The following is a 24,952-nucleotide window of genomic DNA, read 5'->3' on the forward strand; positions in this document are numbered from 1 at the left end:
CGCTTTGTCTTTTTTTTCTTTCTCAAGGCTTCAAGCCTTGGTTACCAAGCACAGGTTTCGATTTTAAGAATGATTCTTAGACAAGAGTAAGGCTTAAACTTTTGGTTTTATGATTCAGAGGCCGGCATCTAAACAACTATGTCACTGTTCTCCTCCTTGGAAGTTTCTTAATAAAACAAAAATAATGAAAAATGTTCAGTTTTTAGGGAGAGTTAAAAAATATCAAAAAAGTTTTTTAAATTCTTTGTTTATTGAAAAATCATGGTTGTAAATTTAATTTTTAAAAAGGTCCTATGTATACATCGTCCCCGATGCGTAGAAGGAGAAGAGAAACTTTTTCTGCCAAAGTTGCCAATAAAAAATGGATGGCTTTAGAGAAAAATGTCAATGCTGTGATAAATAAGAAACAGACTATATCAAATATAGAGAAAGATATGGATGTCTGGTTAAAGGTAAGGACTTTGAAACAGACTTTAGAATCTATCACGAAGAATGTTGTGATGTTTAAAAGTTTTTTTGTTGTTTATTTTTGTAAAAAAAGCCACACAATTTCACCTTGAATTATCTGCATGGGTTTTTTAGTCCCCTACCGGTTTAACCAGAGGGGACTTTAGGTTTACCGTCCGTCTGTCTGTCTGTCCGTCTGTCCGTCTGTCTGTCAGTCCGTCCGTCCACAAAACTGGATCCCGCGATAACGCAAAAAGTACTGAAAATATTTTTATTGAAACTTGATATATGGATAGATGGCAGTATGGAGATTATGCACGTCTTTTTTTTTCTTCCTATGTTGAAAATTCTGGTTGCTATGGCAACAAATAGTCTGAAAATATGGCAAATTTAACACATAAACTGGATCCAGTGATAACTCAAAAAGTACTGAAAATATACTTTTATGAAACTTGAAATATGGGTAGATGGCAGTCTGGAGATTATGCACATCTTTTTCTTTTCTTCCTATGTTGAAAATTCTGGTTGCTATGGCAACAAATAGCCTGAATTTCAAGATTTCTGATTTAAATTTTTCAGCTTTTTCACTATATGTTCTTTATTTCTTAAGGTGTTTACTTCAAACTTTAAATATAAGTTTCTGGTCATCAACCACATCATAATGTGACAAGGTTTATAACTCTAGCACAAAAAAATATCAATATTACCTCCCTTGAACTTAGATTTTTTAGGGGAAAAAATGTTGTCTTTTTTTAAATAACTTCTTTTTATTTCCTAATGTATCTACTTCAAACTTCATATATATGTTTCTTATTATCACTCGACATTTTTGAGAAGGTTAAATACTCTAGCAAGACTATTTCCAGAATTATGTCCCGCTTGAACTTAGATTTTTTTCGAGAAACTGGTATTTTCACTCCAACTTCTTCATTCCTTATAGGATTTACTTTAAAAATCCCACATCGTAATAATATGACAAGGTTGTATAAACATAATTTCCTTACTAAGCATGGAAACTTAACACATTACTGTGATATAGACAAACTTATTTTATTATGTTTTGTGGTCGATATTTTCAAATACAGACTTCATCCTCAAATTCATTATAAATGGCAAGATCGGTAGGGGACTACTGTATTGCCCGCAATACTATCAAATGCTTGTTTTATTAGAAAAGTCTTGTACTGTTAACTCTGCAGTCTTAGCACAATAGGGAGAGCATCAGATTTTTAATCCAAGGGTTGCTGGTTCATTGTTTGGGCAAGATGCGAATTTCACATTGACAATTAATTTCATGTGGAATAAGTAGTCAGTCATTTGCGGAGAAATTGGTAATTACTGATTAGTTATCCAGGAAAACCGATCAGGTGGACTGATTCCAGATATATGACCAAAAATGTGTAAAAAAATAGACAAACAAACAAGTATTTGAATAACTTAAATTTTGGATTAGTGCATTTGTATTACTTTCCTTGCAGCATAGAGAAAAACTGGGAAAGAAGTTAGAAAAGTGCCAAAAGAAGAAGGAAACAATGATTGCTTTAGGCAATGTAAGTATGATATATTTAATAAAGTTTTCCTTAAAAGTAGGTGAAAAATATTCTTGAAAAAAGGAAAATACATCAAAAGCAATAAAAATAAATGTTTATAGGTGTAAATTGGTTCGGTTTAGTCTTATTAGTTTATACAGAATTTTGTGGCAGTATGATTTTTCTGTACGAAGTAATAAGTAAAGACTTCCTCTTGAATCTGTTAACTGAAATTAACCAGTACTTACTTAAGCAAAGAGTGTTAAATATGGCTTGCACTAGACGGAGTTTGAACCCACATGGTAAACAACTATTAGTTTACTGGTCTGATGTGTTAACCCCTCAGCCATGCCCCCATTACCATTTAGTCTGTTAATGAAAGACAAAAATATTCTACATATATTAGAAAAAGTTAAATATAAGAACAATAACATGAAGTAGTGGGGCAACTTTTCACAACTGCTATACAGCATTTAATATCATATTTCCTGTTTTGAGCTAGGCATTATCTAAGTTGTGCCCTTTGTTTACAATGTTTACAGTGGAATTTAGATAAGCTATTTGTTGTCTTCAACACAACCATGGTTATTCACCTTGGCAAAAATGATGGGAGGGTTATAGTTTTGGCATGGTCTACCCTCTGGTCTTGGTCTGTGCAGGTCTAGTATAAAGTTATTGCCACTGAACTGATGCAAATAAATGTCTGTTTGTTAGTACAACACGAAACGTTTTTAAAATATTTCATATATTTATACTCTTGAGATTATTTTTGTTGAAGTATTAATTTTGATGTTTTACAGCCGGAAACTGAAATTAAAGAAGTAACAGATGTTATAGATTCTTTAAAGAACCAGGTAGAATTTGCCCAAGATAATATAACAGAGTGCCAAACCAATATTGTACAAGTAGAGGAGGCAAAGGTATGACATTGAAATAAGTTATTTTGATAATGGTTCTTTGAGATAGTGCTAAACATAAGCTTGTGATGGCATAGTTCACTGATTAAACCTTGATGTGTAGGAACCAAAAAATGTTTCAGCCTTTGACACTAATATGGCGCCTGGCCAACCTGCACTTCTGCAGGGTTTTGAATTTATATATGAGACAACAGATGTGCCAATGAAAACAACTGATTTGGCCAAGGGTTAAGGAGGATATTGTCATCAAAGACTCAAAATAAAACTGATTTTAACAGCATTTCTACCGATGATATGGATCATTAATCTATAAATGATGAAAACCCTGAGTCTGGCCAGGATCTATCATATTGGCTGACTAACTTCAATTTTCAACTTGAAATCCCCAAATTGATGTTGCAGTTTCAAACATGGAAGCTGAACAAGTCCATTTGCAAAATTTGTAAATAAAATGTTAATGCAGGCTTGAATATAAATTTTATTTTTTTTTTTAATTAAAAGTGTTAAGTTATTGCTTTTGCATAGGACTCATTGAATTTTCATATTTTTACCAAAAATGAAGTCATTAATGTTACATCATTGAACCAATAGTGTTGCTTTTTTGTTACCTGCATCAATAATTTTGCTTTTTTTTTGCTACCAGAAATAATGATGTTGTTGTTTTTGTTATAGGAAGAAGCAGAGAAATTTGATCCTATGAATCTTGTAAATACAGTCAGTATAGAGGAGGCTAAATATCTTCTAGAACATTTTATTAATATGTCCATATCTAAGGTAGGATTTTATTGTAGAGTTTTGTTAAACAGGTTATCTGAAAGAAAATACTGGTTATTAGATTGATGTGAGATTGGTGGGTGAAAACAATTTTCTTGGGACATCCATGGATGAGTGGCTAAGGTTGTTGACTTTAAACCACTTGCCCCTCACCTATGTGGGTTCAAATCCCAATAGAGATTTTGGATTCTTTTATGTGAGGAAGCTATCCAGCTAGCTACGGAACATCTGTGGTTCTACACTAGTGTCCAGTGTGCCTGAAATAATATACGGAAAGGCACATGAGGTCTTCCTCCACCAGTAAAAGCTGGAACGTCGCCATATAACCTATAGTGTGTCATTGTGACATAAAACCAATGACACAACAACTTTCTTTTATGTGCAGTGCAACTTCAGTACAGCAACCCTTTGTTGAGCAATAACCTATTTAAAAAATTTGTATCAATTCTTCCAAATGTTAGAACTTCATAATAAACTTAAACTATTTAGTACAACAACATCTGTTAGGTACAACTTAAGTCTTCTTCTTATTTGGTTGGCTCTACAGAGGTTGTATACTGCAGATTGAAAAGAAAGTGTTTAAAAAGTTTGGGGTTTTTTTGTTGTGTTTTTTTGGTTACAAAAGTTTTAATATTTTTTCATTGATGTTTAAAAATTTGTCATTCTTGCATTTAGTTCAAATTAAAAACTCTTCATACTAGAGAATATGACATTCTTCAGTCACTTCATAATTTATTATGAATATGCAAAATATTTAACATACATATGCCATATGTTTGGATTTAATTCATTGTAGGGTCTAGCACTATCAGCGAAGGACTCTGAAGTACGTGAGTTAATGGCTAAGTTACACCAGACAGAGTTAAACAATACATTACAACAAGATCTGTTAAAACACATGATGGCTGATAGGGTAGATATAGAGGTGGATAATCTGATGACCAATCAGGTGGATGGTATGTCTATTGCTGGCAGTTAAACATTGTTTATTTATTAGATAGTTTATTAGATACATACAAAAAGTTTAAGCAAGTTATGTTATATTCAGGTTAGAGACAGGTTCCTGGAATTAAGAAGTACTGGTGTCAGGCATGAAAAGGTGACTGAGGCATAGGGCTCTCCCTGGGGCTTTTAAAGTAGGATTCCGGAACTCCCAAAGAGAAAAAAGTAGGATTGCAATGAAACCAATGAGAAGTCCAGTTCTATTTCGAACAACTTAACTATACTACAAAAATTATGAAGTTAAGAAATTAAAAAGATTTGTTTCAACTTTATAACATGAACTTAGAATTTTGTCAAAAGTGCTTTTTTCAACCAACAAGCGTTAACACTACATGAGGGGCTCTCATAGTATCTGGTAATATTTTCTTCTAAGCCAAATGAAATGATTCATCATTATATCAACTCTAGCATAATTTTCTGCATCATGACAGATCAAATTTACGCTCTCATATCCTAAGTTTGTCAAAATTTTAGTATATTTTATTTCTAGATATGGACAGTTCCACAAGCTCGTCTTCCAGTTCCCCGGTTGATAGGTGAGTTATCTTTTCCTGGTTACTCTCTAATGCTAGAGGTTAGAATATTACACATTTGAAGTTACAAGTATCTTATGATAAAATGGCAGTATTAACACTTCATAAGCTTGTCAGTAGTAGAAATAGATCTTGATTCTGTGTACATTGTCATTATCATACAGTTTGGAATTATCATACAGTTGGGAATGTTTTGTAATAGATGTATTTGAGTATTATTATGGTAGTTGTACGGTGAATTACAAAGAAATGAATAACAAATAGAGCTATATCACACAATAACGCAATAAAATTCTAATATGAACATATAAAGAGACCTAAAGGCAATAACTACTTAAAAACTTTTAACCTTGAACTGTCTGTTAACAATTTATAAGATATCAGGATGAATATTTTTTAAGTTTGTCTACCAACATATGCAATACGTGGGTGATATTTGGTAGATGTTCTCATTGCTTACTTGATCTTTATATATCAATTAATAAACAAGTTTATATGATTCTCTTGAACTGCCATTTTATCATAATTTATCTATAATAACCTGCTGTGTTAAACTATAAAAGTTTTCTATGTACAGAAAATCAGATAATCACCATTGCTGAGTGATCATTTTTGAAAGAATCAGAAAAATATGGGCAACTTGTCGGGATTTTAACTTGAAATAGTTAACATTACATGATAGGTCTAAAGTTAGATAATTATTCAAGAATTCAGCTCTGCTTTAACTATTTGAAATGATACTTTAAAAGTATAAGTGCATGCCGCTCCATTTTGGTAAAAAATCAAATTCTTTAGTAAATTACAAAAATAATCATATTTTTTGCAATAACTATGATTTCTTTGTTTGAATTAAAACATTACCAATTTCGAACTTTAAATTAAAATTTAAAACTTTTTGAATGCGAATTTTAGCATCAATGCTTTTTTTCTGCTGCTAGCATTTATTAAGAAACAAATGTTTTTTTGAAAACAACTGCTCGGCTTTAGTTTGCTGTCGAAACTAATACTAACAATATGGCAGACACAATTTATTTTTTGGTATAAAAGTTTCATATTTTTCATGTATTTTACTGTAAACCCTATCAGAACGCGAAGAATAACAATTGCTTTTTTTCCGGTGAGTTTAATCGGGCCAATTTCAAAAACATGATATATATATATTATTGTTGATTTTTAACGAGCTTGGTTGTAAATGCTGATGCGGTGGTGTCGAAACATTGATTTATTTTTGTGTTGATTTCCCTTGCATGTGCGTATAAATTGCCTCGTTTGATATACTATATTGATTTTTTTTTTGTCCACATGTTGGTTATATTTTCACTTTATAAAAAATTTTAAAGACCAACTTTCAATAATGAAAAGTCCATTTCTTGAATCACATGACACTTTATTTGACAATAAAGTAGCAATTACTATATTTCATTGTGATTCTTCCACGAGGAAAATTTTGTTTTAGCAATTTCTCATGCTGCTATATTTTTTAACTGTTTTGAAATGGAGGATTATACAGAAAAGACCTTATTGCTAAGAATGTTATTTGTGAAATAAATAAAAAAAAACAGATTAAGAGGAATATTGCTTTGCTGTTTTATTGTGATTTTTTTTAGCTTCGCTTTGCTATATGAAACCAGGAACAAAAGCACATGCTGTTTTTATATACGGATCATGTTCAGTTTTATGTTAGCTTTATCTAGTTCTTATTTCTTTGCAGACAGAGAAAAAATATGCTTTACATTTAAGCAAAACATTTATTTGTATTTTTTTTGTGCTAGGTTGTCTGCAAGAAGCAAAAGTCACTTTTTTAAGGTGAATCAAAGGTCATAAGGCTGAATGTTATAATTGTGTTACACACTTTCTTGACATATTGAGGAGTAACCAAGGTTTATTTAAATACCACATATGGGAACGTTTATCTTATATCATTAGTTAAGAATTATTTAAGAGCTTATATTAAGCAATATGCCTGATGGTCATTCAAGTAAAGAAAAAAAGTTGTGTATTCTATTTTTATATGATACTTCATATGATTATGGTAAAATGAATGGTCTATTTATATATGGCAAAGTCACAAGGGGAGAGGCTGCTTATTGGTTAATATTTCTGCCTCATGCCTCAGAGATAGTGAGTGTGAGCCTAGCTGGGGTGTGACCATGTGACATCAGTTGACACCAGTATTTGTTTAAAAGATTAAAAGACACAGATTTTAGAGTTATTTAAATAATAAGCTGGAAGCTTTCTTTACAATTGAGCTAAAGTGAATAAGGTTTAAAGTAAAATTAATAAAATATGTCACGTGTCTCAATGTACAACCATTCTGTACAATTACAAGTCAGACATTTCATTGTCTATAGTGTGATGAAACCATTTGTTTGATTGTTGGGTGAGGTACAAAATAATCAATTGTAAAATGGTACAAATGCAGAAATACACATATAATTAAATTTGATTAGACAGCGCAAGTGTGGTGTGATATTATATAGAGAAATAGGAGCTTATGAATGGGGCATAGCTTTTCGCTACAGAATGCTGGGCTGCATGCAATTCTATCCAATATCTGATAGGACAGAAATATATTATATCACTGTTATGAATGCTGTATAAGACAAGTGTATCTGATAGGACAGAAATATATTACATCACTGTTATAAATGCTGTATAAGACAAGTGAATCTGATAGGACAGAAATATATTACATCACTGTTATAAATGCTGTATAAGACAAGTGAATCTGATAGGACAGAAATATATTACATCACTGTTATAAATGCTGTATAAGACAAGTGAATCTTTTATATGAAAATTTGAAATATGATTGTAACTGAAGAAAAAAAAATCATGAAAATTTACTTTTTGCCATGTTTCAATTTTTTTTGTACAGAATAATTTTGTTACAGGTGTAGAAACATTGTATAAAGGTACAAAATTGAAATTTAATTTAATGTAGTTTTTTTAGGGCAGGATTCTTGATAAAATGTGGAGGCACTAAAATTTTGTTTTGGAGGTTTTTTTTTTTATTAGGATCCTAGTCAGCCTTTGAGATTTTATCAACTTGAAAGTTTTCTAATTTATTATAGAAAAAGATAACAAAATGCAGATTAATAATTTCCTATCTAATGACGAATGATGTACACCTATTTATCATGTAGTGGATAGTATCTGATGAAAGTATTTTGTACTCACTTATACGTTTCAAATAATATATAGTTCTACATATCCATCAGTATTAACAATTTTCCTTTTTTTCTCTTTTTTCCCCCTCTCTCAACACTTTTTGGCTGTCACGATTTTCGGACGGGATAATCTGGATATACGTACATTTACACGAACTCACGCCACGGGATACGTGCACACACACAAAAAACAGTGACTTTTGTTTATTTGCTTTTGTGCTTGTATGCTGTCTCCTAGTTCTAGAGGTGTTCTGGGTATAAGATAACGCAACCCTGTATCGGCACACCCCCTCGCCTCCCACTTGTATGTTTATATCTTGTATATCAGATATATATATTGTGTATCTGTATTCTTGTATAAGTGCTATGTTTGATTTATATTGAAAACTTATATTTGGAAAAAATGAAGACAGACTTTGTAAAAAACTTTGTAAAAACTGTCTTGAGATTGAATTATAACAATTTTGATTTGTATGGGCAATAATTACCAGATATTTGTGTCAATTCCACAACTGTTACGATGTAACACGAGTTTTAACTGTGAAACGTTGACAGTTTTTGTTTTTTTGTTGTTGTTTTTTTCAGTTATGGAAAATTAATTTAATGTTATTTTCATTTTGTATATAAGTAATAATAGTTAGTTATGAACTTAAACAAAAAATAAAATGAAATAAAGGTTTATAGCTTCAGAATTACTTTCTGACTTGATTTTTCCAAAAGTTTTCAAGAAAATTTCTTTGAGAATGTGTATGCAAGTAAAAAGGATCCCTGGTTTTTGATCTTGTGTATATTTCTAAAATATGAAAACAATCTTGCATGCATATTTTCATCAAGCTATTATACAATGGAGCCTATATCATTGTTGCAGACTCTTTGTGCTTTATTAAAAACAAAATGTAAAGTTCAAAGAAATAGGGAGAAGTTATTAGAAAATATTAACTCTGGGGAGAAGTTTTGTTTTTGATGTGTATTATTTATAATAGAAATTAAAATAAAAGGTGATGTGGAAGAACATTCCATTGTATTTTTACATGCCAGTGCTAGAAATGTGATAACATTGAATCTTCAAATGCTAAAAATGATATTTTTTTAATTTTAGAAGTCCTTATGAAGAAGTTATTTCGCAAGAAATGAATAAATATAATATTTTATGTATTATATATAAATTTTAGATATATAATTGGTATAATTTTATATTGATAAAATGATGAAGTTTTTAATGTTATACACATTTATTTGTATGTGATATAAACTATTGTGATAGCTTTTCTATATTTATATTTCTTGTGTCTCCATTCATAGTTCACAGTATGTCAGACTGTGTCCTGTGTGATAATTTTGTCTGTATAAACCTTAACCTGCTGAATTTTTGTAATGGATTTGCCTTCCTTTGAATTTGGAACAGTTCATTCAATGTTTAAGGGATTTCAATATCAAAATACAAAAATTGAGCTACCAACAGTATAGAACCTGTCAGACTGCATGAATGTACAGGCTGGCCTGGCTCTATACTGGTAGCAAAGGCTAATCACTAGTGGTTCTTGCAGGATAAGGGTTAATTATCGTCTTGTATGATAATAGGTTTCAAGTTATCTTTTGCATCCATGTTTTTTGTACTTTGGACATGCAGAATGGCATCTGTCTCCATACTACACTTGTTTTTTTACTCAGATAACTTCATCAGATTTCCTTGCTGTATATTTGGATTTATAAAGCCAGTATTATGGATGAAATATACCTGTGTTCTGTAAATATTAAATTTTATTTGAAAACAGTCATTTTGTTTGAAAGCTTTTGAATATTTCTAGTCAAGTGCAGTCTGGTTTTTATGAGTTTATATTGATTATGGAGGTTTGTTTTTTGGGTATTGATAAATGAACACTTTCATATTTCCAGATTTGAAATTGACTTGTTAAGTTAGTTGTTGAAAAGAAAGTAGTGTTTGTTTTGCTCATTTCACAATTTCAAAGTTTGTATATAAAACTGTAAAGAAAAAAAAATCAGCATTATTTCTTTTTGTTCTGAAAAGTTGGAGTTTTATTGTTGTACAGAAATAATTTTTTTTCATTGTGTACATTATATATTAAACCACATTAATAACTAAACTGCTTAATTGAAAGTATTTATTAATAAAATGGTATCTTAATATATAAAATAAATTTTTGATGCATTGTTTAAATGTTGGTGTCTTTCATCTTTTTATGCAACAGGGTATTTTTTTAGAATGTATAATGATTTAAGTTTTCAGTCGTTGTTGGTGTTATTGTTATTGCATTTGCTGATGATAAGCCTTTTGACTTCTGCTTGAGGCCGTTTCTGAATTGTTGTCAAGTGGATAAACCTTCTCGTTCATGGAGAAATCTTAAGCATGATTAAGGACATTCATAGATCTATGTATCTAATTCAGAGAAATGCAAAATTTTTAACTTTCTCTTGATAAGATTTATTTTATCTCCGTAATATATTGTCAAAGCCCCATATTTCACAGCCATACTCCCAGTAAATGTCTCAATTTCTCAAAAGTTTCTTGATCGAATTACTTTCTTTGTTTATTTATTTTTTTGTGTTCATTTTTGTTTAACTTTTATTATTTTACTTGGTAGTGTGCATTACAGTTTATGTTGTCAATAGATCTAGTTTGAAACTAGAAATTTGATTTTTCTGTAGTATTTTGCAATTTTGATCTGATTTGATTTGTTGGCACATTGTGTAACAGAATCTGTAGAATTATTTTGGTTAATTCTATATTGCATTCTGTTTGTCAAAGCATGGCACTTTTATATCCCCTTGGAAGTATTGTTAGCAGAATTCTTGTTGTTGGAGTAAAAATTTTGTGTGTGACATTTTGATGAGATTTTCATTTCACTATGGTTTTGAATTTGAATAAGAAAAATATTGATTATCTGACTTTAGGCAAGAATGATTAAATTATTAACGATGTTTATATTTATACCATTTTACATTTTCTTGTACTGCATGTTTTAATCACATTTTATATGAAATATAACAACATATTCAAGATAGTAGGTACTAACACTATTTGTTTGCTTTTTCTATAAACAGAAAACTGCTAAAAGTATATGCGAAAGTAAGTTGATAAAAATATCATAAATTTTACTGGCTATTCTTCATGTGCACTTAATTTGAACTGTGAATGTACTTGATTGTATTTTCAATTGGAAAAGAATACTAAATTTATTTTTTTGTGGGGAGGGGAAGGGTATATGGGGAAAAAAGATGTTTCTAATTAATGTACAAAAAAGAAAGATTCACTCAAAGGTAATGTTTTTACATGGAAAAAGTTGTAACTTTTGAATGTTCTTCTATTATTTTTTCCATACAGGTTTATTTTGTAATACATTGATCCATTTGATTGGATGTTATTCAGTTCACAGTTCAAATATCTCCTACAGCCCTTTATTTTATATATATGTATATGCCTCTATGCGGAATAATTCTTTTTGTATGTCAATGCCAGACTTGCTTTTTAACCTAATATTTCCATATTTCTTTCCCTCCCTATTTCTCTGTCACTATGGGAACTACAGCATGTTTGAGAGTCGTGTGGAACAAGCGGCACAACCTCCACAGAAATCTACTCTGATGTCCTCCTCGAGCTGGGAAGCAGCCTTAAAGAAAGATAAGGTAAGTCTGGTACCTTGCATGTATGAGGATTGTTCCAAAGTAGCGTGTAAAGATTATATATGTAATTCATTACACAATTTTCAAAGTTTTGACTCACAAATACTGTTACTTGATTGAATGGAACAAGCAAACTTTGCCACAGAAATGACAATATCATCATACTGGGCATTTTGACCCACACCACAAGCATTATCGCATCACTCACTTAATGAAGCATTTACAGTTTACTGATTTATAAGCACTTTAGACACTTTTATGACAAATCCATATCTTAAATAGTTTTCTTATGGTCAGTCTTGCTCAGTGAACGGGGCAATGGTTTGTTTTGTCAGTTTTGTTAAATTCTACGCAACCATTAAAATGTCATTAATTTGAAGTTAATGTGAATGACAAACAGTATTGTTACACTTAATGTGATAGACCCTTGATCTGCTGGAACCATAAGTGATATTAGCTTTTACAGCCAGTATAGAGCCTAGCAAGTTTGTCCATCTGTGCAGTCAGACCAGGCTCTTTGTACTGTTGGTAACTCAATTTGTGCATGTGATATTGAAATTCTTACAAAAAGAATGGACAGTTCTAAAAGTTCAAAATGGGGCATTATCCATAACTCAAATTCAGCCTGTGAGGATGTCAAACATCTATGCATTGAGTATTTAAAAGCACATGTTAGTGTCTTATGTTTCAACAAAAATCAGCAAATAATACAGTCAATTTAATTTTAAATGAAAAGTAAATTCCACATCACAAAAAATATGTTATCAGATTATACACTTTTGGAACAATCCTTGTAAAATGTGAACTTCTTGATTATTAAATTTAGAAGAGGAATTAAAAGAATATTTTAAAAATACCAACAGGAAAACGTATATGGACAAACAAAAAAATCAGAAAAAATAGATAAAACTATTGCATGAAAAACTGAAAGACATGTTTTTCTCCTAAGTATTATAATGTTTATAAACAAGAGATTGTATTATCCAGGAATATGTTTTTTTATAGGGCTACATATTTTCATCAACAGAAACTTAAGAAAAAGTCATGACTGTTATTTTCTCCATTACAATGCTTTCATGTGTAAGGTAGGGAGGCATCTTGAGTTAATGTTATTTCTATACTTTGTTATGGAAGTGTGTGTGTAATTTGGAACGAAAAAATGTATGCCTTGAAATTTGGCATGCGTTATGTGACATTAAACATGTAACCGTAATAATTATTAGAATATTGCTACCCTGAAATTGTATAGTGCTGCATTAAAGATGCAGCCTCAGAAGAACTTTGGTTGTATAATTTACCAAAGTTATGAAGTAAATGCGAATTTAAGATTAATTGAAATATTTATTTACCAAATATTCATTTGAGGTGATGTGATGACAATTTTCAAAAGATTACTTTTTTATCTGTAATTTTGTGAACTATGCAATTCTATTGACCAAGATTTTATGATTTATACCCTTAACTTGCTGTAACTGGAAGAATATGCAGGATGGCATGCCTCTATGCTAGTGCCATTCGGAAGCCATTGCTTCAGCAAGCATTTGATCTAAAAGGTTATCTTTGATGAGATTTAAGTTATGAGCAAGCTTTTTTGTGATAAAATAATGTAAATAATATGTAGGAATGAACTTGTACTGATTGTTTTACTTGACTGAGAAAAATAAATAATTTATTATGCATTTGCCTTTTATACAAAGTTTGATATACATGTATATCTGAGGAAATTTAGGTTTACAATATACATTCAATATTTGGTTATATATTTCAGTATAATATTATGTTATATAAGTCTTACACAAGCATGTAATTTAAACTATGGAATGCAGGACCCAATAATGTATATAATATTACCTTTTTTGAAATATGTGCATTCAAAGCATGTATCCTACAGGATGTATATTGTAGACTTGTTACATCCTTGATTTAGCCTAAATTGGGAATTTTTTATCCAACAAGCTTAATTTAACACATCATTAAAAGTAAATATGAAATACGAGGGGTTATCCAAAAATTCGTGGACTTTTTAAATATCTTTTGAACGTCTGCGTGTATTGTAATGAAATTTTATCAGCATACATTGTAGAATATTATCAACACATTTTGAAAGGAACAGTCAATTGTGTCCATAAATAATGATTTTATGTTGCTTTTAAATAAGCACATACACGTGACCCGGCGCACGGTAGAAAAACGCAGTAAGTCATCGTATATTTCTTGCTAAAAAACTAAAAAAATAACGTAGAAAACCCGCTGAACATCGCATGTTTCTTCTTTGATGTCATTTAAGTAATTCTTTAAAATAATTGACGTCATTTCCGTTTATTTTTGTTGATATCGCTAGAAACGCCAGACGCCTTTATTGTTTACAACGGGAAAATGACGGACACGCGGTAATTAGAAAATCGCGCGATCATAAATCGATCATAAATTTTTGTTGTAATTCGGGAATGACACCTACAAAAACATTTGATAAAAATCAGCAGACTAACAGTGAAAAGAAAATTTCACGATCATTAGTGTTAAAGTGGCATAAGAAATTTAGTGATGGACATAACTTTCGGAAGCAATAACCGTCATTGACTGCGTAACGTTGAAGCACAAGTTGTACGTTAATATTATGACGTTGACGTCAATAATTTTTTGGAGTGCGCCGCTGTCGCCGACATGTGTTTATGTAAAATTAAATATTGTTGTAATGTAAAAAGCTACTCACATGAATTTTTCTGTGTTTATTTGTTATTAATGCTTCTAAGCAGTGTAAGAATTTCAAATTAATATCTCAAATATATTTTACGCAACAAAGAAAGTCCACGAATTTTTGGATAACCCCTCGTACATGAAATAGCTTAATAAGATAAATGTTTCAAAATGTTGATTATATTTGAGACTCTGGGTGCCAGTCTTAAGTTCCAGACCATCTCAAGTGATTACTATTGTATCAGTGTTATTGAAATATTTATAACTCAAGAAATACAGAACAGTTTTTATAACAATCATAAAGAAAATACAGTAGAAAAAAACTTGTTACATTTTAATATAGGAGTTGCAAAGACTTATTCCGGTAAGTAAAGACAGAAGTATATATATCCTGTAACAAATAGCTGTTGTTCTAATTATAATGCTAAATCTTTATAAAAGATATTCTAGATGATATTTATTTATTTGTCAATGTCTGTAGACAATAGATGACTGGGGAATTTTTCTAAGGGATATGTTTTTCTGCTCACCTTACGGCATGTTATGATGAGTGAACTGTAAGGATCATTGATTGTCTGTTATTTGTCCTATAGCTAGATCGTATATAGGAAATTAAGGCTGTCAAGATCTTTGTTTAGAAAACCAAGAGGCCAATTAAAACCCAGTGCTTTTAGGGCCAATTTAGGGCTAATTAAGACCCAGTGCTTTTAAGGGCCAATTTGGGGCTATTTGAGCCCCAGAGCTTTTTTTAGAGCCAATCTGGGACTAATTAAAACCCAGTGTTTTTACAGGGCCACTTTGGGTCTAATAAAGCCTAAATGCTTTTTTAGGGCCAATTTGGGGCTAATTAAGAACCATTGCTTTTAAGGCCCAGTTTGGGGCTAATTAAGACCCAGTGCTTTTTAGGGACAATTTGGGGCTAATTAAGACCCAGTGCTTTTAAGGGCCAAATAAGTATGTAAAGACACAAACTATTAAGTAGGAGTCAAATTTGTAAATCTGAGTCCATAGACCTGATGGTGTCCTTTATACTGAATAATGTCATCACATTAGAATTAACTGTTGATCAGGTGAGCAATACAGGGCAATTGGTTTCTTCAGGGTGTTTCTTTTCTTTGTTCTTTGCAGTTGGGGATTTTATTTTTGAAATTTACCATTATATTTTATCATGAATGAAAAAACTAGTTTGTGTAACTTTAAATGTCATATTAGTGAATAAAACTTACAAGTTAATGAATTAGAAATGAATGTCAACTATTGGTATGAACATGTACGTCCCCGCATGCCAGAATGTCTAATATTTTATATCATGTAATTGATTAATTGTACTATTGGCAACCATCATTATGGTAAAGTATTGAACTAAAGTACTAAAAGTATTAAAATGATTTAATATGTATAATGAAGTATATTCGATTAAAACATCAACTTACCCACTATGATATTGTGACATGCATGAATTTATAGTCTATATTAATATTGTGAAATCATGTCCAGTAACATTAGAAACAGACTATAGTAATGTCAGTATCTGTGTCCATGTTAGAGTTATAGAATGTACTATTCTAGCAAAATTTTCTTTTCTGTATTTAAACTTTGATAGCGAGAATTAGAGCGGTTTTATCGAAGGTCGTACCCGGTTAGTCCAGTGAGTATTCTAGCAACATGCACATATTTATAAAGTATATCACTTTTGTCTCACATTTTATATAATGCAAAATATATGCCAAGCAATCCTTGTTTCAGCATTTCAAACATTTTCTAGGTCAGCAGTAAACAGTGTTCTGATTGGTTGAGAATGTTTCACCATTATAACCAATCAGAAGCATTGTATCAATGGATATTTTCACTTGTTATTTAATTTATAGCTTAATGTGCAATTAATTGATGTGCAGTTGATTTTCACTACGAAATTGCCATCCATGTGCTCTTTAAAAATACACAGTCTAAGTAAAGGTGTTGCACAGTCTAAGTAAAGGTGTGCTTTAAACTTCACTTCATATTGGTTGTGTTGCAGCATGACCGCAGCTTCTATCAATATCATTGAAAGCTTGGTGATCTATTTTTAGTATCATTATGCTTGCCTGTTGGCTTTTCATATGAAGATTACACAAATGATATCATCCCACAGGGTTACATTGACTTTAGAGATGTGCTTTTAGTGTGACGTTAAAATGCACGGACATTAAAACTTTTTACCAGTCTTTCAGAATGATTGTCCCTATTGAGTCTTTGCCAAACATTTGAACTGTCTGTCTTTCACTGCCCAATTTGAAATGACTTTTGCATACTGTGCAAGTGCTCATGTAAATCACTTGCTCAGTTTGCCAACTTTGAAACCATTTATGTAAAGTGTATTCGTCCTCTTTAAATTAATTGACTCACACATAGCTAACATAAAGCAGATTATCCTCTTTAAATCATTTGTCATCAGAGCCAACATCAAGAGTATTGTCCTTTAAAGCTCTCTTTAAATCAATTGTCACATGTAGCCAACATTGAATATAATGTCCTCTTAGACACACATAGCCAACACTTAACATATTGTCCTCTTAAATTCAAATCTCAAATTCATCCAACATTAATAATATTGTCTTTTATAGCCCTCTTTAAATCATTTGTCACAGTCATAGCCAACATTACTTCCCACAAAGATAGTAAATACCCTGTACTCTCATATTCAGTTGCCCTTCATCTCTCACATAACTTGTCCTCTCAAATTTCTACATCCAATGCTATATAGTATGTCCGAAAGACTGACTCCTAAAGGATTCTTCCATGGCACCTCACAGTTTTATCCATTTTAAACTTGAGAAATATTATGACATTTTATAAGTATGATTCAAGTAAGGAAATGAAAATAGAAAGTGTTAATAAAAGTCTGTTTTTTGTCAATGTCAGTGTAATAGTGTTACTTTGTTAATGTCATTTATTAGACTAAATGTATATATCGTAAACTATTAACTAAATGTATATTATTACCGTACTTTATGCGTAATATAGATGATAATACAGTTAAATATTGTACCTATATCAATATATAAAATAACAATCACAATGTACCATATATTATAACTAGACATTCAGGCGGACATCCAAGTTTGTGAGATGTTCCATGCAGTGGTATAGACAGGTAAATTGATTAATGGATGCAAAAATTGTTTAACATTTCTAAAAACTGAATGGATATAGTGTTTTAGTAATTTGAAATGATGATATTTGTGCTTCATGATTGTTGTCTTTTCTGCCTTACTTCTTTGAGAGTGACAATAATTCCTCCATGTGTCAAAGATGTTGTAATTTTCTAATTCACCATGTGTAACCTGTAGTGCCAATTGTCGTACCACACAGTGGTAAACCAGTAAACAGGTGTTCGCAGTTATATATGAAGTTGCCATTCTTAAACAAATCTTTTGTGTCTGTACATTTTATTGTTGTGGAGACTCAGATGTATTTGTGGGGTATTTTAGATTTTTCTTGCAAAAGTTTTGTATTTTATATACTTTATGTATTTAGAAATAATTGGGATCCATTTGAACTTTATTTGTGAAATGGTTCTGCATAAAGTTCAAAAGGTCATGACATTCTTTGACACATAATAAAGTTCAAATTGAGGTAATAATTTAATGTTTTTTCTCAGTAACATCATGTTTCTTAAAATGCTTTATTTGAATTCTATTGACAATTAATAAAAAAATCAACAACAAAAAACAGCTGTCTCAATTTTTAAGCTTTCAAACTAATATAAATACTGTAATTGCCCCATTAAATGCCCTGGGCACATGAAAAGGGGGGGAGGGAGATTACATAAAGAGGATACTATAATCATCATATAAACATAAGGGCTTAAGATGGGGCAAATTGGTATTTTTTTAAATAGTGTAAAAAAAATTTTTTAATTCTGTCCTAAAAAAAGGTTATGTCTTGTTAATAATTGATGAATGTCTTGACATCTGCTAACCTTTTAACCTGCTGGAATAGGGCATTTGCCACCAGTATAAAGCCAGGCCAGCCTGAACATCAGGCTGATTAACATCTGTGCAGCCCGATTAGTCTCTTTACTGCAAACACTTGTCTTGATATCCCAATAATTGATAATGGACCATGCAAATATGGAAGTTGGACAAGTTCATTTAAGATATTCGGCAGGTTAATGGATAAAACTTTCCTGAAGTCTTGCTATCTTTTCTTTATCATTACATAAATCACGCTGACGTTTTTAATGCTACAAATTTTTTGATATTGTTTGCTATTAATTTATAAAAGATACATTGTATATTAGTTCTGTACAAGTATAATAATCTGTGTGAAATTCAATGGAAATTTTAATGTACAGTTATGTGTGAGAGGATAGTTGAGTAAAATTATACAAAACTAGGATTTAATGTCACATGATAAGTAAAAATAATGCATGCATGTTGGTGTTTTTTTCCAGCTTTGAATTATTTTAGTAGTCAAAATGATTACCATTTGATTTAAACAATGATGTTAAATATGAATTGAAGGATATTGCATTGATATACTGCATTTGTTATATTAATAGGCTCGTAGGCGCACCCCCACCAGACCTGATGAATTATTGTATGCTGGTAATGAGGAGGCGGGACCAATGTTGAACACAGTACCGGAAACACCAGATGAGAACACGGCTACTGTAACGAAAATACCACCTGTGATGTCAATGAGTGCACCACCAACTACCACTGTTACCAGTACTGAAGGAACGTTGATGCCGCCACCAAAACTCTTACCTCCGCGACAAACTAGCTCTTCCAGGTATGTGAACATTCTAGATTACATGAATTTAATGTATTTGTTCCTATTTTTTCTTTCTGGTGTTGTCCAGTTTTCCTAATGGACATGAAGAACTGACTTTTTTATGTGACTTTCAACTCTGAAGGTAAAGATTATTTAGGTCAAGGTCACTTAAAGTAAAAATGACAAGCAGGGTAAAGTAACATCTATTGTTACACCAAAAGATTGTATGTTTCTGTTATAAAACCGGGATGTCATGTACGAAGTAGTTGTTGTGACAGATTGATTTAAAATGTTTGGCAGTGTTGCTGTGAGAAATCAACATATCTACTTAATATTGTGTCTGTTTTAAGCTTTCCAGTAAGTGTTGTCAAGTGAAATTGGCTTGGACCCAAGAATTTAGTGTTCAAGTCTGAGTATAAGCTAGAATTTATGTGTAGAACAACAATGATCAATTATTCAACATGAATTAGAAAAATAACTGAATTAAAAGATCTTCTTCAACTGTATTAATTTTATGTACTTTGTTAATGTAATTCAGAGATCTTCTTTAACAACTGTTATAGCTATATACTTCTTTAGCAGAACTGATATTTCTTCTACAACTCTTATACTAATGTGTACATCTTTAAACAGATTATCAACTGTATCACCGAGTATGAGGAGAAAAGATTACTCAAAGCCAAGCCCGTCCCCATCTCCAGTACTGAGAAGGAAGAATAGCTTCACCATACTGTCAAGGTCTAGTTCTATGTAAGTAAAGATTTTGTTATGTATTACTTGGGGTTTTATGTCACACTGACACTGTAAAGGTCATGTGGTGACTTTCAAGATTTACTGGTGGAGGAAGACCCCAGGTGCTGCTCTGTGCATTATATCAGGCAGGGGCTGGCACTTGAGTAGAAACGCTTGCTAGATAGCTTGCTCACATGAAAGAAACCAAAATTCCTGGCATTTAATCCCACAGCAATGAGTGCAAGTGGTTTGAAGTCAATGACCTTAACAACTTGACCAAGGATTTCATTGTCACTCAAAATGTTGAAAACTGAAATGTTGAGGGCTCAGTTTGATTTTGCATGTTCTTGGACAGCGGTGGTCCATGCCATGTTCCATACACACACCTGCACATAGATTATAATAAGCAGAAATCAACTTTTGAGAAAAAAAATCACTAGGTAAGTCAGTACTTCTTCAGACAAATTTCTCCAATGTTCATTGCCTAGTGGATATAGTTAGACAAAGTAGCACTTTCCCTGCATCAAGGATCATAGGTTTGAGCCCTTTAGGGGTCACAAACATGTTTCCTTGTATGACACCAGTATTGTACAGTTCCAGAGAGAAGACTGTCTCAGATAAGCTGGCAATCAAACGAAAATAATGTTTAACCTAAGCTCATAACTATTTCATAATAAATAGATACACAATACATTGCCATAGAATGCAATGAAGAAGCTCTGAATTATATTGACAAAAAAGAAAAACTGTTCATTGCATGTACCAATTACTGCTATTTAGTGTCTACTGTAGTATTTGTAGCCATATATCTCTTAAAGCTTATAAGTAAGCTAGATTTATAGTCATTCTAAATATGTATATTAAAGAAGCTAAAGCCTCAATACAGGTATTTAAATAGTTGTAATATTTACTTTGATTGAATGAAAGTCGATTTTCAAATATTATATTTGAATAAGCTAGAATTTCAAGAGTCATTTCTTGCCCTTTACTTAAACCCGAGACAAAAAAATTAAAGAAATTGTTTGTAGGGGATATACTTGCAGTGGTATGGCTTAGATTGTTTATACACTTCATGAAATGGGTTTATTGTTCATTTCCAAGCCTCGTTCAATTTTAGACTTAAGGTAGTACACCCCTAATGCGCTATCTCCACTTTGAAATGAGCTAGAATCACTGTAAAGTGTATTGAAACTGAGGGGCGTGGGTTCGAACCCCAGAAGGGGCAACTTTTTTTTTCTTTTTTTTTTTCTTTTTAACATATTTTATTAATCTCCCAGATCCCTAATGGAAGAAAAAAGTGTTTCATTTTAATAATATAATTTTTGTAGGTATTTTTTTACAAAATAATGCCAAATTTAATAGCAAATATGATACCATATATTTTCAAAGGTTAATAAAATAAAAACTACACGGTAAAAGTATTTTATATTTTGCAAGACCAACCAATATACATTTAAGAAAATTTAGGCAAACTTTGAAAACAGCCCCTCATTGTGGAAATTTTTTGGAATATTTTAAATAAGGCTTTTTACACATGGAAATGGTGAAATAAGTGTTAAAAGTGGGTGGGGAAGGGTTACATTTTTATACATATCAAAAACATTTCGTTTAAAAACAATCATTTTGCTTGTTTAATTTGATACCTAAATGTCATTATTTGTTTCTTAACAATGAGCAATAGGAAAACATTTTTCATAATGATGATATTATAGATTATTTAGAGTTTCCTCATTTCTGAAAAACACTCTTTTAATGGCAAAGTTTAAGTTAAGAAAAATGTCCATAACTCATAAACCACACGGTAAACTTTGTTTAAATTTTGCATACAGGTGACATTTAAGGCATATAACTGTCCTATGTTGTCAATTTTACAGTTCCTTATAGTGACCATTAGGGGTGTACTACCTTAAATGATTTTGTGATGGCCCAGTAAAACTCCAGTTAAGTTGAAAAGTTTAAAAACATGGATTTTGAAATTCATATATAGATAAACTGGGACACTGTAAAAAAAATGATAAAGATACATGTATATACTCAGAATGTAAACATGTAAATACACACTTATATCAATTTATTATATTGTGATTAAAATAATTATTTATGAAAAAGTTTTATTATTGCTTTTAGTATATTGACACCATTGAAGAAATATGTATATTTTTTGACACCTTTGAGGAATTTGTACCTTACAGAATCTATTTCTGTTTTGCAAAGAAATTACTATTAATCACATTTGGATGTATAATTATAGTAATGAAATTGTCAAATTGTCAAAACGAGGGGTATTTATTGAACTATTTAGCATTTATCACACTTGCTAGATTAATCTAAATCCATATGATTAAATCTATTTACCTTGTACAGCAGGTATTTAAATACTCTTGCTTTAATTCTTATCTTAAGAGATTTTTTCCCCTATTCTTCAAAGCACGTTTTAAGTATTTCAGACTGTTGTGTGAATTGATCAATAATCCATTAAATAATGTGTTCAAAATGGGGTGACCTTTTTACCATACATTTTATTATTGTATTAATGAAACAATCAGATTTTCAAAGAATTATTTTAGATCTTTTTTTCTTTTGTGTAAGACCCATAGGGCAAGAGGTCAGATTTTTAATTTAATTGCAATTGGGGTACAATATTTTGTGTGAAAGTTTTGTAATATATTTTCCATTACAATGAATTCTATAAAAGAATAAAAGTTTATTTCTACAGTTAAGTGATAAAGTACACCCCCCCCCATCACCCCACTCCCAGATTATTTAAATAAATGATGAATGGAAATTTTAATATCATAATATATAGTCCTTAATATACAATTTGAAATCTATTGTAAAGTATACCCATTAAAAATTTCATAAAACCATATGTCAAGATTTAGTCATTTACTTTCTTTAAAAGTACAGAATAAGAAAAGTACAATATTGTAGTAAATACTGAATATGAATTAACTATATAAATCATCAAAGATGCCATTCATCCCATCTCTATTGTTAAGGCTGTATGAAAGATCTCTTACTTGGTTAAAAGAACAAGATGGAAAATGATTGAGTAGCCATTTATATAAGCACACATTTATATAAGGACATCTGTCCTTTCATCAGTCACACATATTTTTGGTCATAGCACCAGATTTTCGGTGTGTTGGTACTTGTAAGATCTGTGCATAGCTACCCATCAGTGGGTTTTCAGGTTAAATTTAAGACAAAAGTCAAGGTTTTTAGGCTATAGACAGATTTTCGTCATAGTAAGGCAGTTTTTTGCGATGTTGAAGCATAATAGGCGGCCATGTTGAAAGCCATCTTGGATTCTGAAGCGTTGTGAAAGCAAAATTTTGTAAGATTTTGATATTTGTGAAGGAGAAACTATATATTTGCTCTGGTGTAAGTTTCAGATTTGGACAAAAACAAATTGATTAAATAGCCCTTAGCATTTAGGCTACAAATACATATTTGTTTTTGGGTGCTAGTAAATTTATTTGATTTAATATTTTCTGCAGTCTGTAAAGAAGTTCATTGACATTACTCGAAAAACTTTGTATCAGCATTTATTTTATTTCACAGAAATAAGTAATGTACAAAATAACATTGCCATGTTTAAAATAAAGACGTAAGGTATAAATTTACAATAATAATAATACTGATAATAAAGTTCTGATTCTAAAGAAATGTCTTTACTCTTTGTCACTCTCACCCTGTCATTTTAAGCAATATATAATAAACAAATAAACATTTATGGTCCAAAAATTAACAAAGTGAATCTACATTTCATTTCACTGCATTTTTGAGAAGGGTTTATGATCTATGCAATGTTTCTGTTTTGCTTCTTTAATAACCTTAATACTAAAAAAACATTATGAATTACATGTACTGAAAACGGAAATGATTCCAATTCAGCTAAAAGAATTTAAAAGATAGGTAATGTCTTTATATATATTGACTACAGGCAATAGTTAAGAATCTTGCACCGGCTGCTAGTACAAAATATAAGGATCTTACACTGGCTACTGGTACAGACCCGAATATCTAGTTTGAGGATAACTGTTTACAACAGTATAACAAGGCTCTGTTTGCACCAGTGTAATTAACAGTAGAAATTCCTGTCCGATATGCAAGAAATAAAGATTCTAGAGAAGTGTTGTGATCTCTCTAAAGCAGTGAAAACTAAGCTGTTGAATGCAGTGAATACAAAAATATGTACAATTGTAGGTGAAAAATTGCAGCCTCAGTTTTAATTGAATTTATTCATATGTGACAAGGAAAAGTATGAAGTCTCTGTTATAAATGATCTTAATTCTACAGAAGATCCCCTAAAAAGTAATGAAAATAAAAACAAAATAGCAAGAAATTGTAAGTTTGCTGCAGAAATAAAGCATCTACAGCTTCAGAATAGTATTAATAAGGGAAATTGGAAACAGAACTGGAGCTTTGACTACAATTTTGATTTTAAAAAAAGTCAAATAAATTAATTAATTAATAACAGTGATGATAAACTATTAATTTCAAACAAAAGCAAAACAAAAATAATTACAATTTTTGATTATGAACTTTTCATATGCACAAAAACGAAAGCACGAAATAGTGAAAGATGGACAAAGGTTTTTCAAAACCTTTAACAGCGTTCAAAAGAGTCCTGCCCTTTTCTTTCTTCAGACTGTTTTAAGGTTTGATTCATTAATATCCAAAATAATCACATCATCCAAATGTCTATGTATGATGATACTTGATAACTTTTACATCAGTTTCTTCAA

The 24,952-nt window shown here is 31.0% G+C and overlaps 1 protein-coding gene across 1 annotated transcript in view; it reads left to right on the forward strand.

Moving 5' to 3' along the window:
* The window catches only part of LOC132754201 (kinesin-like protein KIF21B), a 75,861-nt gene that overhangs the window by 26,455 nt on the left and 24,454 nt on the right, over positions 1-24,952 (forward strand). The window contains 12 exon segments of the mRNA XM_060744796.1: positions 289-452; positions 1,926-1,997; positions 2,777-2,896; positions 3,566-3,667; positions 4,464-4,623; positions 5,160-5,205; positions 11,921-12,017; positions 15,055-15,075; positions 16,315-16,359; positions 17,791-17,844; positions 19,255-19,487; positions 20,103-20,219. Coding sequence (XP_060600779.1) covers positions 289-452; positions 1,926-1,997; positions 2,777-2,896; positions 3,566-3,667; positions 4,464-4,623; positions 5,160-5,205; positions 11,921-12,017; positions 15,055-15,075; positions 16,315-16,359; positions 17,791-17,844; positions 19,255-19,487; positions 20,103-20,219 — 1,231 coding nt within the window.

The sequence above is a fragment of the Ruditapes philippinarum genome, unplaced genomic scaffold (assembly GCF_026571515.1).
Source record: "Ruditapes philippinarum isolate M1 unplaced genomic scaffold, ASM2657151v2 ctg2024_1_1_1_1, whole genome shotgun sequence".
NCBI lineage: Eukaryota > Metazoa > Mollusca > Bivalvia > Venerida > Veneridae > Ruditapes > Ruditapes philippinarum.